This window comes from Bombina bombina, chromosome 4, assembly GCF_027579735.1.
Source record: "Bombina bombina isolate aBomBom1 chromosome 4, aBomBom1.pri, whole genome shotgun sequence".
NCBI classification, from domain to species: domain Eukaryota; kingdom Metazoa; phylum Chordata; class Amphibia; order Anura; family Bombinatoridae; genus Bombina; species Bombina bombina.
Window position 1 is genome coordinate 753,310,713 of NC_069502.1, and position 17,640 is coordinate 753,328,352.

The following is a 17,640-nucleotide window of genomic DNA, read 5'->3' on the forward strand; positions in this document are numbered from 1 at the left end:
AGGCGGACAGACATCCCCGGAATTCAACCCGATTGAGTATGATCGGGTTGATTGACATCCCCCTGCTGGGGGCCGATTGGCCGCGAGTCTGCAGGGGGCAGCGTTGCACCAGCAGCTCACAAGAGCTGCTGGTGCAATGCCGAATACGGAGAGCATATTGCTCTCCGCATTCAGCGAGGTATGTCGGACCTGATCGGCGCTGTCAGATCAGGTCCGACATACCTTTGTTAAATATCCCCCTATGACTCAACATACTTTTAAATGTGAAATGAAAAAAATGCCTAAACTATTTAAATAGGCTGTTTTGTTTTGCATACTATACAAACACAATCATAGAAACAGTAGTATAAAAATACAAGACAATTGCTCATTTTCCTTGTTAGGTCAATCTAAAAGACTTTTTAAATGTATTACAGTTTTCCAAGCAAATGAACCTGTGGTGCATAAAACAGATTGTTCTCTCAGACTTCTGGATACTTGTACATCAGCCAATAAAATTGCAAGTGCTATCCCTATTAACCGTAATAGGAAACTAAGTAGTAGTGTTACACAAAGGTGCATTTCCTGTTAGTTTTGAATTAAAGGGACAGTAAAGTCAAAATTAAACTTTCATGACTCAGCAAGATTATGTAGTTTTAAACAACATTCCAATTTACATTTATGATCTAATTTGCATTGGTCTCTTGGTATCCTTTGTTGAAAAGCATACCTAGGTAGGCTCAGGAGCAGTTATGCACTATTGAAAGCTAGCTGTTCTGTGTGTTCTCTATTTAGTGCAATACCTTTCTGAACTATCAAAACTATAAAGTGCTATGTACTTGAGCAGCACTATACATATATATATAAGATTCATATATATTTTTTCTTATATGGAATAACAATGAGAAGTATTTGTTTTGGGCCTTGAAATCATAGAGCTGCCTTTAAACACTTTAGAAACTGGGGGGGTGTTTAGTATTTAGAAGTAGAAGAGCCAGACACAACTGTGAATTATTGTTGCCACCTAGTGGTAGAAAAATGACAGGACTTTACTTTTATGTTGTTTTGGCGGCATCCTAAAAAATATACTTATTACTAGGGGTCAGCAACCTTGGGCCCTCCGATGTTTTGGAACTACATTTCCCATGATGCTCAGAAAGCCTAAAGAGTGCCTCAGCATCATGGGAAATACTGACCCCATTTTTACTATGCCCTAAATAGAATGTACTTATATTATTTTGTTTCTAGTGGGGAAAAGCATTAGTTTGTGTCATTATTTACTGCATTGTTTTTCTGTTGCACAATCAATGACATGCAAATTATGTCTGTACAAGTCTCCCCTTATACTAATTTGAATGAAAACTACTCAGGGCAGATTCTTAATATCTGTTGTGTTTGTTTGCTCTCCATTTAAAAAGCACATAGAGTTAGTTCAGTTACTCCTCTACTGGCCTAACAGATATGATGGGTGTCTCAATTCTTGTGTTGTACTCTAATGTTAATTGTATGATTAGGCAAATGTTGTATTTTGTATTCTTTGTGCTTTTTGAAACTTCAATAAAAACTCTTAAAAAAAAAAAAAAAAAAAAGCACATAGAGCATTTGTATTATAAAAACTATAAAGTGTTCTGCACTTAAACAGCACTAAAGAAATAAAAATTTACACATATATTTTCCTCTATGGAATAAAAATACAACTTGTTTTTGTTTTATCACAGAGCTTTCCCTGACCATGCCAGAAACTGAAAGAAATGTGGTATTAGTATTTAGTAGCACAAAAGCCAGACACAACTGTTCTACATTATCGCCATCTTGTGGTACAAAATTGACAGTGTAATCTCTTTGAAGGGACATGAAAGTCAAAATGTAATGTTCACGGTTCAGAAATAGTATGCAGTTTTAAGACACATTTCAATTTGCATCTATTATGAAATTTACTTCTTGATATCCTTTGTTGAAGAGCAGACCAGGTAGCCACAAGAATAGCAGAGCACAGCACTGCTTGGCTACACATATGCCTTGTGATTGGCTCATCAGATGTGTTCAGCTAGCTCCCAGTAGTGCCTTGCTGCACTGGAGCTGACTTTACATATGTGCTTAACCTCTTTTCAAGTGGGTTAAACATAATTATATACAGTACAATAATAAAATGCTCTAACATATTAAGTCCCTCTAAGTACAGAAACTGTTGTTGGTGTTGTGGCATATATACAGTTTTGGGGAAAAATAAGAGATCACTGCAAAATGATCAGTTTCTCTGGTTTTACTATTTATAGGTATGTGTTTGAGTAAAATTAAATTTTTTATTTTTTTCTATAAACTAATAACAACATTTCTCCCAAGTTCCAAAAAAAAAAATATTGTCATTTATTCAAGTTTAGAATGTTTATTTGCAGAAAATGAGAACGGGCCAAAATAACAAAAAAGATGCAGTATTTTCAAACCTCGAATAATGCAAAGAAAACAAGTTCATATTCATTTTTAAACAACACAATACTAATGTTTTAACTTAGCAAGAGTTCAGAAATCAATATTTGGTGAAATAACCCTGATTTTCATTCACAGCTTTCATGTGTCTTGGCATGCTCTTCACCAATCTTTCACATTGCTGTTGGGTGACTTTATGCCACTCCTGGTACAAAAAGTCAAGCTTTGTTTGATAGCTTGTGACCATCCATCTTCCTCTTAATCATATTCCAGAGGTTTTCAATGGGGTTCAGGTCTGGAGATTGGGCTGGCCAATCTGGTGATCCTCCATCCACACTTTGATTGACCTGGCTGTGTGGTATGGAGCATTGTCCTGCTGCAAAAAACAATCCTCAGAGTTGGGGAACATTGTCAGAGTAGAAGGAAGCAAGTTTACTTTAACCATGTACGTGACATGATTCATGCATCCTTCAAAAAGATAAATCTGACCGATTCCAGATCATCTTCTCTTGAGTCCGATTTTCAGCTTTGCCCAACACCTGGTCATCTAATTGTTAGATGGAGACCTGGAGAGGCCTTCAAGCCACCCACAGTCTCGCACCCACTGTAAAATTTGGTGGAGGATCAGAGATGATCTGGGGCAGGAATTGAGCAGATTTATCTACGATGTTCCCCAACTCTGAGGATTGTTTTTTGCAGCAGGATAATGCTCCATACCACAGCCAAGTCAATCAAGGTATGGATGGAGGATCACCAGATCAAGACCATGTCATGGCCAACCCAAACTCTAGACCAGAACCCCTTTAAAAACCTCTGGAATGAGATCAAGCGGACGATGGATGTTCGCAAGCCATCAAACAAGGCTGAGCTGCTTGAATGTTTGCTCCAGGAGTGGCATAAAGTCACCAAACATCAATGTGAAAGACTGATGGAGAGCATCCCCAGATGCATGAAGGCTGCGTTTTAAAATCAGGGTTATTCCACTAAATATTGTATTTATATGTGTATATATGTATTTACAGACATGCACATAAATACATATGCTTACACATATAGACATATGTATAAGTGCATTGTAGCGCTTGCAGTCAAGTAGCTGAAAACATAAAAAAATTATATTTATGCAATATTCATATTTAATAAAGTGTTTAACTGTGCATTTACTATAAACATTTCACATTACAATGTTATTCACATAGGGGAATATGTAATAAGTATCTTTAAATAGATATTCATATATATATATATATATATATATATATATAATTATATATATATATATATATATATATATATATATATATATATATATATATATTATACACACACACACACACAGGTATAGATATATATTGTAGCAAAATACAATCATATATATATATATATATATATATATATATAGAGAGAGAGAGAGAGAGAGAGAGAGAGAAATATTATATATATATATATATATATATATATATATATATATATATATATATTTAAGAATAAATAGAATATACTCTTCTATGTGAAGAACATTGGAATGTGAAATATTAATATTTCATGTCAGGGTAGCGCACTTGAGAAAATGTGATTGAGTTTGTGCTTGCTAAAATAGTGTTAGTTTTTTGTTCCACTTTTCGTGCTCTATCAAAGTCTTTGGGGGAATACGTTATTACAGTCGCGATATTCAGAATTTGGCTCGTGTGAAACCTTTTTACTTTCAACTTGTAATACACGTGCTACCTAACCAAAAAAAATTATTTCATGATTCAGATAGAGCACATAATATTAAACAACTTTTCAATAAATTTCTATTATAAATTTTTCTGTGTACTCAGTGTCTTTTGTTGAAAAACAGGGATGTAAGCTTAAAAGCCAACCCATTTCTCAAGCACTTTATGGCAGCAGTTTGGAAACTTTTTTAAAATTGTTTGTTCTGTCTCAATCACAATTCACAAAATATATTTTTTTGTTTCATACCCCTTTAACACACAAGCAGGAACGCAAACTACCGCTCCACTCGACATCTAGCCCAAAATCTGTTACCTAGTTTACAAATATGCTCCAAACTGCTTAACCCCTTAACGACCAAGGACGTACGCCACACGTCCTCAAAAAAAATACAGTTAATGACCGAGGACGTGTGGCGTACGTCCTTGGTCTGGAAAGCAGCTGGAAGCGATCCTGCTCGCTTCCAGCTGCTTTCCGGTTATTGCAGTGATGCCTCGATATGGAGGCATCCTGCAATAACCCCCCTTGGCCATCCGATGCAGAGAGAGCCACTCTGTGGCCCTCTCTGCACCGGACATCGATGGCCGGTATCGTTGGTGGGTGGGAGCTTACGTGGGAGGCGGGTGGGCGGCCATCGATGCTCTGTGTGGAGTGGAGGGGGGCGGGATCGGGGGCGGGAGCTACGGGGGCGCGCACGGGGGCGCGCACGGGAGCGCGCGTGCACGGGGCGGGAGCGGGTGGGAACCGCTACACTACAGAAAAAAAAAAAGTTAAAAGTTAAAAACACTAATACAGTAAAATGTAATCTAAGGGACCTGGAAGGGGTTGGGGGTTGGTCTTGGTGGGGGGGGGGGGGGGAAGCTACACTACAGAAAAGGGCATTTTTAAAAAAAAAAAAGGCACATTTTGTTACAAAACTGGGTACTGGCAGACAGCTGCCAATACCCAAGATGGCGCCCATTATTGCAGAGGGGAAGGGTTAGAGAGCTGTTTGGTGGGGGATCAGTGAGGTTGGGGTCTAAGGGGGGATCCTACACATCAGCATATGTAAATATATATATATTTTTTTTTTTTTAAAAAAGGGACAAATACCTTTTATTTTAGTACTGGCAGAGTTTCTGCCAGTACTTAAGATGGCGGGGACAATTGTGGGGTGGGGGAGGGAAGAGAGCTGTTTGGGAGGGATCAGGGGGTCTGATGTTTCAGGTGGGAGGCTGAGCTCTACACTAAAGCTAAAATTAACCCTGCAAGCTCCCTACAAGCTACATAATTAACCCCTTCACTGCTAGCCATAATACACGTGTGATGCGCAGCAACATTTAGAGGCCTTCTAATTACCAAAAAGCAATGCCAAAGCCATATATGTCTGCTATTTCTGAACAAAGGGGATCCCAGAGAAGCATTTACAACCATTTGTGCCATAATTGCACAAGCTGTTTGTAAATAATTTCAGTGAGAAACCTAAAATTGAGAAAAAAATTACGTTTTTTTTTTATTTGATCGCATTTGGCGGTGAAATGGTGGCATGAAATATACCAAAATTGGCCTAGATCAATACTTGGGGTTGTCTACTACACTACACTAAAGCTAAAACTACCCCAAAAAGCTCCCTACATGCTCCCTAATTAACCCCTTCACTGCTGGGCATAATACACGTGTGGTGCGCAGTGGCATTTAGCGGCCTTCTAATTACCAAAAAGCAACACCAAAGTCATATATGTCTGCTATTTCTGAACAAAGGGGATCCCAGAGAAGAATTTACAACCATTTGTGCCATAATTGCACAAGCTGTTTGTAAATAATTTAAGTTAGAAACCAAAAGTTTGTGAAAAAATTTGTGAAAAGTGAACGATTTTTTGTATTTGATTGCATTTGGCGGTGAAATGGTGGCATGAAATATACCAAAATGGGCCTAGATCAATACTTTGGGTTGTCTACTAAAAAAAAATATATACATGTCAATGGATATTCAGAGATTCCTGAAAGATATCAGTGTTCTAATGTAACTATCGCTAATTTTGAAAAGAAATGGTTTGGAAATAGCAAAGTGCTACTTGTATTTATGGCCCTATAGTTTACAAAAAAAGCAAAGAACATGTAAACATTGGGTATTTCTAAAATCAGGACAAAATTTAGAAACTATTTAGCATGGGTGTTTTTTGGTGGTTGTAGATGTGTAACAGATTTTGGGGGTCAAAGTTAGAAAAAGTGTGTTTTTTTCCATTTTTTCCTCATATTTTATAAAAAAAATTTATAGTAAATTATAAGATATGTTGAAAATAATGATATCTTTAGAAAGTCCATTTAATGGCGAGAAAAACGGTATATAATATGTGTGGGTACAGTAAATGAGTAAGAGGAAAATTACAGCTAAACACAAACACCTCAAAAATGTAAAAATAGCCTTGGTCCCAAACGGACAGAAAATGGAAACGTGTTGTGGTCATTAACCCCTTAATGACCACAGCACTTTTCCATTTTCTGTCCGTTTGGGACCAAGGCTATTTTTAGCGATCAAATAAAAAAAAAAACGTTAATTTTTTCTCAATTTTAGGTTTCTCACTGAAATTATTTACAAACAGCTTGTGCAATTATGGCACAAATGGTTGTAAATGCTTCTCTGGGATCCCCTTTGTTCAGAAATAGCAGACATATATGGCTTTGGCATTGCTTTTTGGTAATTAGAAGGCCTCTAAATGCCGCTGCGCATCACACGTGTATTATGGCTAGCAGTGAAGGGGTTAATTATGTAGCTTGTAGGGAGCTTGCAGGGTTAATTTTAGCTTTAGTGTAGAGCTCAGCCTCCCACCTGAAACATCAGACCCCCTGATCCCTCCCAAACAGCTCTCTTCCCTCCCCCACCCCACAATTGTCCCCGCCATCTTAAGTACTGGCAGAAACTCTGCCAGTACTAAAATAAAAGGTATTTGGCCCTTTTTTTTAAAAAAAAAAAAAAAAAAAAAAAAGCATATTTACATATGCTGATGTGTAGGATCCCCCCTTAGACCCCAACCTCACTGATCCCCCACCAAACTGCTCTCTAACCCTTCCCCTCTGCAATAATGGGCGCCATCTTGGGTACTGGCAGCTGTCTGCCAGTACCCAGTTTTGTAACAAAATGTGCCTTTTTTTTAAAAAAAAATTCCCTTTTCTGTAGTGTAGCTTCCCCCCCCCCCCCCCCCCCCACCGAGACCAACCCCCAACCCCTTCCAGGACCCTTAGATTGCATTTTAATGTATTTGTGTTTTTAACTTGTAACTTTTTTTTTCTGTAGTGTAGCGGTTCCCACCCGCTTCCAGCTGCTTTCCAGACCAAGGACGTACGCCACACGTCCTCGGTCATTAACTGCATTTTTTTTGAGGACGTGTGGCGTACGTCCTTGGTCGTTAAGGGGTTAAGGGGTTAAAGGGACACTGAACCCAAATTTTTTTCTTTCGTGATTCAGATAGAGCATGACATTTTAAGCAACTTTATAATTTACTCCTATTATCAATTTTTCTTTGTTCTCTTGCTATCTTTATTTAAAAAAAGAAGGCATCTAAGCTATTTTTTTGGTTCAGAGCCATGGAAAGCACTTGTTTATTGGTGGATGAATTTATCCACCAATCAGGAAGAACAACCCAAGGTTGTTCACTAAAAATAGGCCGGCATCTAAACTTATATTCTTGCATTTCAAATAAAGATGCCAAGAGAATGAAGAAAATTTGATAATAGGAGTCAATTAGAAAGTTGCTTAAAATGTCATGCTCTATCTGAATCACGAAAGGAAACATTTGGGTTCAGTGTCCCTTTAAACCGGCTATTTGATTTGCAACATTTGCAGGTTACAGAATTTGCTTTTCAGTCTCTCTTGGAAGCATGGGAAAAGCAACATTTTCACAAAATCACGAAGTGTTTAATGTAATTTTAAGTAATTTATGCTATATCATTTAATATCATTTATCTAATATCTTTATATATATAGTAGTATACTATTTGCTATGAACTATTTTTGTCTTTTCAGGTAGAGGAAGAGGAACCAACTGGATATATCCGATTTGAAAAATTCCTCCCAATGATGACTAAAGTCTTAATGGAGAGAAGGTATAAGACAAATGGTCTGCAGGGGGCTCTCATTAAAGTAGATACAGTCTGCAATTAAAGGGACAGTAAAGTCAAAATTAAACTTTTATAATTCAGACAGAGCATGCAATTTTAAACAACTTTCTAATTTGCTTCTGTTATCAAATTTGCTTTGTTCTCTTGGTGTCTTTAAATAAAGAGTAAAACTAGGTAGGCTCAGAAGTGTGCACGTGTCTTTAGTACTCTGGCAGCAGTGTTTTGCAACATTATTTGTAGCTTTGTTATACAATGTTGCCATAGCGTACTAAAGACATGCGCACACTCCTGAGATCTTCTGAGCCTACCTAGTTTTACTCTTCAATAAAAGATACAAAGAGAGCAAAGCAAATTTTCTAACAGAAGTAAATTGGAAATGTATTTAAAATTGTGTGCTCAAAAAATAATCTTAAAAACAGGGGCACTTTAATTCATTAAAGTTTACAAAGACGCTTATTTTTAAAATACTTACATTTACGTTATGGTAAACATAAAGCCGATCCTCTGCTTTGTGTGTATGTGTACATATGTATGTGTGTGTGAATATGAATGTGCATGTATATGTACATATATATGTATGTATATGTACATATGTATGTGTATGTATATGTATATATGTATGTGTATGTATATGTATGTGTATGTATATGTACATATGTGTGTGTATGTATATGTACATATGTATTTGTATGTATATATATGTATGTATATGTACATATGTATGTATATATATGTATGTATATGTACATGTGTATGTGTGTATGTATATGTATGTATATGTACATATGTATGTGTATGTATATGTACATATGTATGTGTGTGTATGTGTGTATGTATGTATATGTACATATGTATGTGTATGTATGTGTGTATGTATGTATATGTACATATGTATGTGTGTATATATATATATATATGTATGTATATGTACATATGTATGTGTGTGTATGTATATGTGTGTATGTATATGTATGTATGTGTGTGTGTATGTATATGTACATATGTATGTGTGTATGTATGTATATGTATGCATATGTATGTATCTATATGTATGCATATGTACATATGTATGTGTATGTATGTATATGTACATATGTGTGTGTATGTATATGTACATATGTGTGTGTATGTGTATGTGTATATATGTATGTGTGTATGTATGTATATGTATGTATGTATATGTATGTATATGAACATATGTATGTGCATGTATATGTACATATGTATATGTATGAGTGTGTGTATGTATGTATATGTACATATGTATGTGTATATATGTATGTATATGTACATATGTATGTGTATGTATTTATGTATGTATATGTACATATGTATGTGTATGTGTGTATGTATGTGTATGTACATATGTATGTGTATGTTTGTATGCATATGTTTGTATGCATATGTATGTATGTATATGTATGTATATGTACATATGTATGTGTATGTATGCATGTATATGTACATATGTATGTGTATGTATATGTACATATGTATGTGTATGTGTATGTATATGTACGTATGTATGTGTATGTATGTATATGTATATATGTATGTGTATGTATATGTACATATGTATGTGTATGTATATGTACGTATGTATGTATATGTATGTATGTATATGTACATATGTATGTGTATGTATATGTACATATGTATGTGTATGTATATGTACATATGTATGTATGTATATGTACATATGTATGTGTATGTATATGTACATATGTATGTGTATGCATATGTACATATGTATGTGTATGTATATGTACATGTGTGTGTATGTATGTATATGTATGTATATGTATGTATGTGTATGTATATGTGCATATGTATATGTATGTATATGTACATATGTATGTATGTGTATGTATATGTACATATGTATGTGTATGTATGTGTGTATGTATATGTACATATGTATGTGTATTTATGTATATGTATGTATGTATATGTACATATGTATGTGTATGCATGTATGTGTACATATGTATGTATATATGTATGATGTGTGCACATATAAATGTTCAAACATATATACAAATAATTTACTCATAATTTACTCATACAAATCCACATATATCGATTTTGAGCCCTTCCTAGTCCAACACCTTGTCGTATAGAGCACTGTTAAAACATTTATTTTTACTATGTATAAATATGAGTGAAATTCTTTATTTTAATATGTTTTACATGTGTTTTGACATACTGCACTAACATTTTTGGTAAAACTATTTTACCATACACTTGCTATACCTTATTAAGCGCAAAACTAAGATATGGATAGTGCACCCTGCGCTCCACTTGTTATCTAGTCCTAAATATTCTTGTGTAACAAGTAATTTACTTTTTAACCTTTAAAACTCTAAATGTCTGCCTCTTTCTAAGCCTCTGCAGGCCGCCTCTTATCTCGGTGCATTTTATTAGCTTTTCACAGCAAAACAGTGCTGTGTGATATAGAAAACACTGTGCTGTCAGCACTGATTGGCTAAAATACAATTTTGTAAATAGCACTGAGATCAGGGGCAGTCTGCAGAGGCTTAGATACAAGTTAATCACAGAGGTAAAAGGTGTATTAATATAACTGTGTTGGTTGTGCAAAACTGTGGAATGGGTAATTATCTATCTTTTTTAATAATAAACATTCTGGAGTAGACTGTCCATTTAAAAGCTTTACATTAATAAAGAGTTAAATATTTTAATCTGATCCTGACTTTTCTCTAGCCTAAAAAATATTTAAAATTTATGAAACCTGACAAAAAGATTAAAAAAATAAAGAAAATATGATATTGTGACTGTGTTTGTCATAATGATTTGCTAACTAAAAAATATGGGTAATCGCACAAAATGTAATTTAATGATTCATATGAAACCACCGACCACTATGGCAGACAAAAGGGTTCAAACTTGTGCAGTCTGCCATATTTTCTCCCCTGTTTGGCAGATAGTATATTATGTTTACTATGTTCATTTTTTTATGATAATATGTATTTTGTACTTATTGATTTATAGATACCGGCCAGTTCCTGAAGATGTTCTTCTCAGAGCATTTGAGGTTAGTACAAATTGTAAATTTATGTTATTGGGCTAAAGAGTAAGGAAGTTAGTAACAATTATTTTTTTAGTGTGCTAAAAATTTAAAGGGACACGACACCCAAGAAAATTTCTGATGATTCCGATAGAGCATACAATGAAAAAAAAAGAAAAGTTTACAATGTACTTCTGTTATGAAATTTCTTTTGTTTTTATTGTATTCTTTCTGGAAGCAAATACCTAGGTAGGTAGCATGCACATATCTGGAGAACTATATAACAGCATTTTTGCAACAATGTTTTTATGCACTAGGTGGCAGCAGTGTTTTCACAATGTATAACAAAGTCAAAAACATTCTTGTAAAACTGCCGCAATATAGTGCTGCAGATACTAACACACAGCCTACCTACCTATATAGCAGAATTCATTAATGTCCCTTTAAATATTTTTAAAAAAAAAGTACCATGGATAGTCTAGAGAATTTTGTAAAAATATTTTCACCCTTTGGACACACTTTCAGAGTGTGATCTGATGCTTTATCTTTGTAATCATGCAGGTATTAGATGAAAAGAGAAAGGGATATCTAACTAAAGATGAACTTGTCAAGTATATGGCTGAAGAAGGTAAAGTAATAAAACGCTTTCTTTCTAATTATATATACAACACATTCTTTATTATAGAGTCTATAGCACATCTTGTAAATATTTTGTATACAGTTTACTTTTAACTTGTAATATAACCGCTACCCAACGCACATAAAAAGCCTAATTCTAGCGGCGTTAGCGAGCAAGCGGGAGCGTTAAATTCTGCTCCACTTGTAATCTGTCTTTACAACTCAACACACCACTGTCTCTGAGCTTGAATACTAGTGCATGGGCCCTAACAGTATATGTGCGTATACCGCTAAAAAGCTGTAACAACTTTTACTAGGAGCAATTTTGGCAATGGAAGTATATTTCAAAAATTTAAAATACAAACTCGGCAGCGCTGTTATGAGTCAGAAAGACGCTGACAAATAACCTTAAAGGGACATGAAACCCAAATTTTTTCTTTTGTGATTTAAAAAGAGTATTCCATTTTAAACAACTTTCTAATTTACTTCTATTATCTTATTTGCTTAATTCTCTTGACATACTTTGCTGAAAAGCATATCTAGATAGGCTCAGTAGCTGCTGATTGGTTGCTGCACATAGATGCCTTGTGTGATTGGCTCCCCCATGTCCATTGCTATTTCTTCAATAAAGGATATCTAAAGAATGAAGCAAATTAGATAATAGAAATAAATTGGAATGTTGTTTAAAATTGTATTCTCTCCTTGAATCATGAAAGAAAATATTTTGGTTTAGTGTCCCTTTAACCCCTTTAAGGACCAACGACGTACAGGGTACATCTTACCAAAAAATGTCCTTAATGACTAAGGACGTACCCTGTACGTCGTTGGTTCCTTCAAGCGGTGGAAGCGATCCTGATCGCTTCCAGCCGCTTTCCTGTTATTGAAGTGATGCCTCGATATTGAGGCATCCTGCAATAACAGTTTTTAGCATTCAGATGCAGAGAGAGCCACTCTGTGGCTCTCTCTGCATCGGACATTGATGGCCACGATCGTTGGTGGGTGGGAGCCGATGTGCGAGGCGGATAGGCAGCCATCGATGTTGGGTTGCCATCAGAGGGGGGCGGGATCACGTGCGGGGCCACCGGGGGCGCACATGGTGCGTGTGCACGGGGGGTGGGGCGGGCGCGTGCATGGGGCTGGAGCAGGTGGGAACCGCTACGCTATGGAACATTTTTTGGACACAAAGTGGGAGAGAGGAGGGAGGGGATTTTGATCTAAGGGATCTGGTAGGCGTTGGGGGGTTGGCTATTGAGGGGGGCAGCTACACTACAGAAAAAAAAAACATTATTCTTGGCAAACAGAGTACTGGCAGACAGCAGCCAGTACCCAAGATGGCACACATTAAGGTAGAGGGGGAGGGTTAGAGAGCTGTTTGGGGGGGGGGGGATCAGGGAGATTGAGGGCTAAGGGGGGATCCTACACAGCAGAATATGTAAATATGTGGGGGGATTAAAAAGATACCTTTTATTTTAGTACTGGCAGACTTTCTGCCAGTACTTAAGATAGCGGGAAAATTGTGGGGTGGGGGAGGGAATAGAGCTGTTTGAGAGGTATCAGGGGGTGTGATGTTTCAGATGGGAGGCTGATCTCTACACTAAAGCTAAAATTAACCCTGCAAGCTCCCTACAAGCTACCTAATTAACCCTTTCACTGCTGGGCATAATACAATTGTGGTGCGCAGCGGCATTTAGCAGCCTTCTAATTGCCAAAAAGCAACGCCAAAGCCATATATGTCTGCTATTTCTGAACAAAGGGGATCCCAGAGAAGCATTTACAACCATTTGTGCCATAATTGCACAAGCTGTTTGTAAATAATTTCAGTGAGAAACCTAAAGTTTATGAAAAAGTGAACGATTTATTTTATTTGATTGCATTTGGCAGTGAAATGGTAGCATGAAATATAAATGGGCCTAGATCAATACTTTGGGTTGTCTACTACACTACAGCTAAAATTAACCCTTCAAGCTCCCTAATTAACCCTTTCACTGCTGGGCATAATACACGTGTGGTGCGCAGTGGCATTTAGCAGCCTTCTAATTACCAAAAAGCAATGCCAAAGCCATAAAAGTCTGCTATTTCTGAACAAAGGGGATCCCAGAGAAACATTTTCAACCATTTGTGCCATAATTGCACAAGCTGTTTGTAAATAATTTAAGTGAGAAACGAGGCTCCACTTGTACTCTAACCCAATGGGGCCGATTTACTGCTGTAGCCGATCATGTCCGCAGTACATCGATAAATTGCACAAGCATTTCTAGAGGTGTAACAGCCTGTGAGTGTGGATCTTCTCTTTTGGGTTATCTTTTCGGCAGTAACGTAATCACATATCCAGCAATTGGAAGTATAACTACAACATCTTAACTTTATCACATATGTGGACTAGTACCTACAATTGACATTTCCTACAAGTTGCAATCGCATGCTATATAATCCTATACAATTTGCAAGCAAGGATTTTAACGAAGAAATCTCAACATGTATCCTTATTAAAGGACTTTACATTGTGCAAACTAGTCTGTCTATGAAAGAGATTGTATCTACTATCCACAACAAAAAGGCTATATACATCCTTGGACTCACTATATACAGTATATATTAGTCTTTTCGTATTAGCATAACAATTGACTATCAAGCTTATATCTGGTCATCATGCACAGGAGTGCTATACAGTTGCCATTATTTACAAATAAGGTGGAAACTGTTTATATTGTTTTTATTTGCCATTGTTGACATATAAGGTGGTAATTGTTTATATCGCTTAGATTTTATATTTATAAGATAAGTTAACATTTAGATGACCAGTCATATCATATGTTAGGTGAATATCACTATTTTATTTGATGCACTGTATAAGTGTATAGTATAATATATGAGATTTATTTATTTTATTTATTTCCTTTATAATAAATAATAGTTTTTTTCTATATATATATCGTTTAATTGTAGATACAATTAATTTTATACCATATCCCCCAGCTGTCAGCGCACGTATACAAACCTATCTTTAGTGAAATACTTGTACAATGCCACCCCCTGCACATTCGCAGCCAATCGGCCGCTAGCAGGAGGTGTCAATCAACCCGAACATATCCGATCGGGCTGATTGCTGTCTGCCGCCACAGAGGTGGCAGACGCGTTATGGAGCAGCGGTCCTATGAGCGCTGCTTCTTAACTTCCGCTTCAGGCGGACCTGAAGCGGAGTGGGTTGGAAGCAGCATCCGCTGCTTCATAAATTGACCCCTAAATCTTCTAAGCATTTGAAAATCAATATTTAACGTAGTATGCTTGTTTTAACTTAAATTCAGGAACATTTGAACATATATCTGCTGCTGCTGTTTTGAATTTTATTTGCTGGTTACTGTAATGTTTTTGTCCTCTGTCTGTGAAGTCATCTAGGTTGTGATTGAGAAAGTTGTTTATTTTGCTACCTTACTTCAAAGCACTTTTATATCTATTGAGTATTTGACAGTAAAATACTTTATTGATGAGTTGTTCCACTTAAGAATCTATTATAGAATGATTCCTTAAAGTTTACAAAAGGGACTCCCCCCCTCTAGTGAACATTAGTGATAGCTACAGTATATTACACAGGTAATGACTTTGCACTGTTTACAGAAAGGGGCTGAATCAGGGTAATCATTAGTTAAACATGAGCTTATTTTAGTAATATGTAACATTTCTCAAGTTTAATGTTTTTATTCTTTTTTTTTTTAACGGACCATTTTTAGTAGTATTGCAAAGCGGTTTGTATATGTCTATTTTATCTTCTAGCCAGCCAAGGACATACATAAGATTGTTTGGATAATTATGGGCACATAATAATCTTTGCTTGATTCTGTAGGTCAGACAGCTAGGCAGTTCTCTGCACATACACTATATTTATACATTTAACCTTATTGATATGTTTTTGTCATGTAAGAATATATTTTTCATATATTAAGGACTAGATTATAAATTGAGTGCAAAATATCGCTTCCGTGAGAGTGAGCTTCCATAGGATCCAATGGGAGCCTCGTTCTCATGCTGTAAGACACGACATGAGAACTAGCGCAGAGAAGGGGGTAAATTGTGCAGCAAAAATAAATATATATGTATACAAATATATACATATATATTTACGTGTTAATATGTGTATACACATATTAACCTTTTAACGCCGTTATGCCGTTCTATTCCGTCATATTTACACTGGGCTTTAAAGCCGTTATGACGGAATAGAACGTCATATCAAACGGCTGTCCTGAAGCCTTCTGCGCTTCAAGGACTTGATCGCGGTCTGGAGGGCGTTCCTAGGGTTGTAGGGACGCCCCCCAGATGCGATCCAATAATTGAAATCTCGCGATCGTATGCACGATCGCGTAGTTTCAATTTGTCTACATCGGAACAGGTGTACCGATGTAGACACTTTTACACTGTCACGAAAGGGTTAAAACCTAAATATATATGTATATAAGCATATACTGTACATATATATTTAAAGGGAGCACACAGTTTCCATAGACCGCTATCTAAGGGCAATTTTCAGTGCCCCACAACCGCACACTGTAGCCCCCAAAAACTGCTTAGTGCAGGGATTATTTTTTTTAAACGCTCTTATTTTTTATTTTAAAAAAGGCACACTACACTGTATTTTGGGGGAAATTGGGGCACATTTAAATAATTAACCAGAGGTCTAACCTCTTTTTGAGCTTGCGGTAGCAATAACCAGCCACTGGTAATGGCTGGTTATTTATTGTGTGCCTGTAAATGGGCAAATTTGCACGTTTACGGGCCTGCCATAAATTAGCGCTGCACTTGTAATCTAACCCTAAATGGGTAGTTTTAGCATTGAGTTGTTCTCATGGTTATTTATAATTGTGTTACTACACCTATATTTTAAATCCTAGGGGAACCTTTTACTCAAGAAGAAATTGAGGAAATGATATCTGCTGCTGTGGACCCTGATAAGAATATTGTCCCATATACAGAATATGCTTCAATGATGACAATAGAAGACTACTGAAGATGACTTCCCTTTGGCTCTGTTAAAAGCAACCAGTGACGAACGCATCACAACGTGGATGGATCCCTTACTTTTTACCCTGTTTGACTTATATATTGGTTATCCTGTATCAGTATTACATTATGAGGTTTAAAAACACAAACTCAGTATTAAAGAGATAACTGCAATGTAAACATATTGTTCTTATTTATATTTACTCTGAAATTTTTCAGCATGTTTTTAGCAGAACTCTATATAAAGTTAACAACTTTTAAACTTTTACCGCAGAACACAACATATTAAAGGGACATTCAACACTTCCCTTAACATTATTTGTGCTAGAAATATAAGAACCGAAGATCCGCCTGCAGTATATCCCTCCTGCCATGCCGCCTTGCTTCTGTAGTAATCACTTTCGGTAACTTGTGTAATACCGGGTAAATATGGCAGCCGGACTCCCCCCACCGTTATGTAGCTGCCTTCTTCTTCAAATCATCATCAAATCAGAATCCAGTCTTCGGACAATCTAAGGGATCTGGAAGGGGTTGGGGGTTGGTCTTGGTGGGGGGGGAAAGCTACACTACAGAAAAGGGAATTTTTTTTAAGAAAAGCCACATTTTGTACAAAACTGGGTACTGGCAGACAGCTGCCAGTACCCAAGATGGCGCCCATTAAGGCAGAGGGGAAGGGTTAGAGAGCTGTTTGGTGGGGGATCAGTGAGGTTGGGGTCTAAGGGGGGATCCTACACATCAGCATATGTAAATATGCTTCTTCTTTTGTTTTAAAAAAAAGGGCC

General features: G+C 36.5%; 1 protein-coding gene across 1 annotated transcript in view; it reads left to right on the forward strand.

The window, feature by feature from the left end:
* EFCAB2 (EF-hand calcium binding domain 2) overlaps positions 1 to 17,038 on the forward strand; it is a 68,016-nt gene extending 50,978 nt beyond the window's left edge. The window contains exons 4-7 of the mRNA XM_053711041.1: positions 8,126 to 8,205; positions 11,230 to 11,272; positions 11,807 to 11,873; positions 16,750 to 17,038. Of these exons, the coding sequence (XP_053567016.1) occupies positions 8,126 to 8,205; positions 11,230 to 11,272; positions 11,807 to 11,873; positions 16,750 to 16,865 (306 nt within the window). The 3' untranslated portion in view covers positions 16,866 to 17,038. The remainder of the gene's footprint in view (positions 1 to 8,125; positions 8,206 to 11,229; positions 11,273 to 11,806; positions 11,874 to 16,749) is intronic.
* The last annotated feature ends 602 nt before the right edge of the window (positions 17,039 to 17,640 follow it).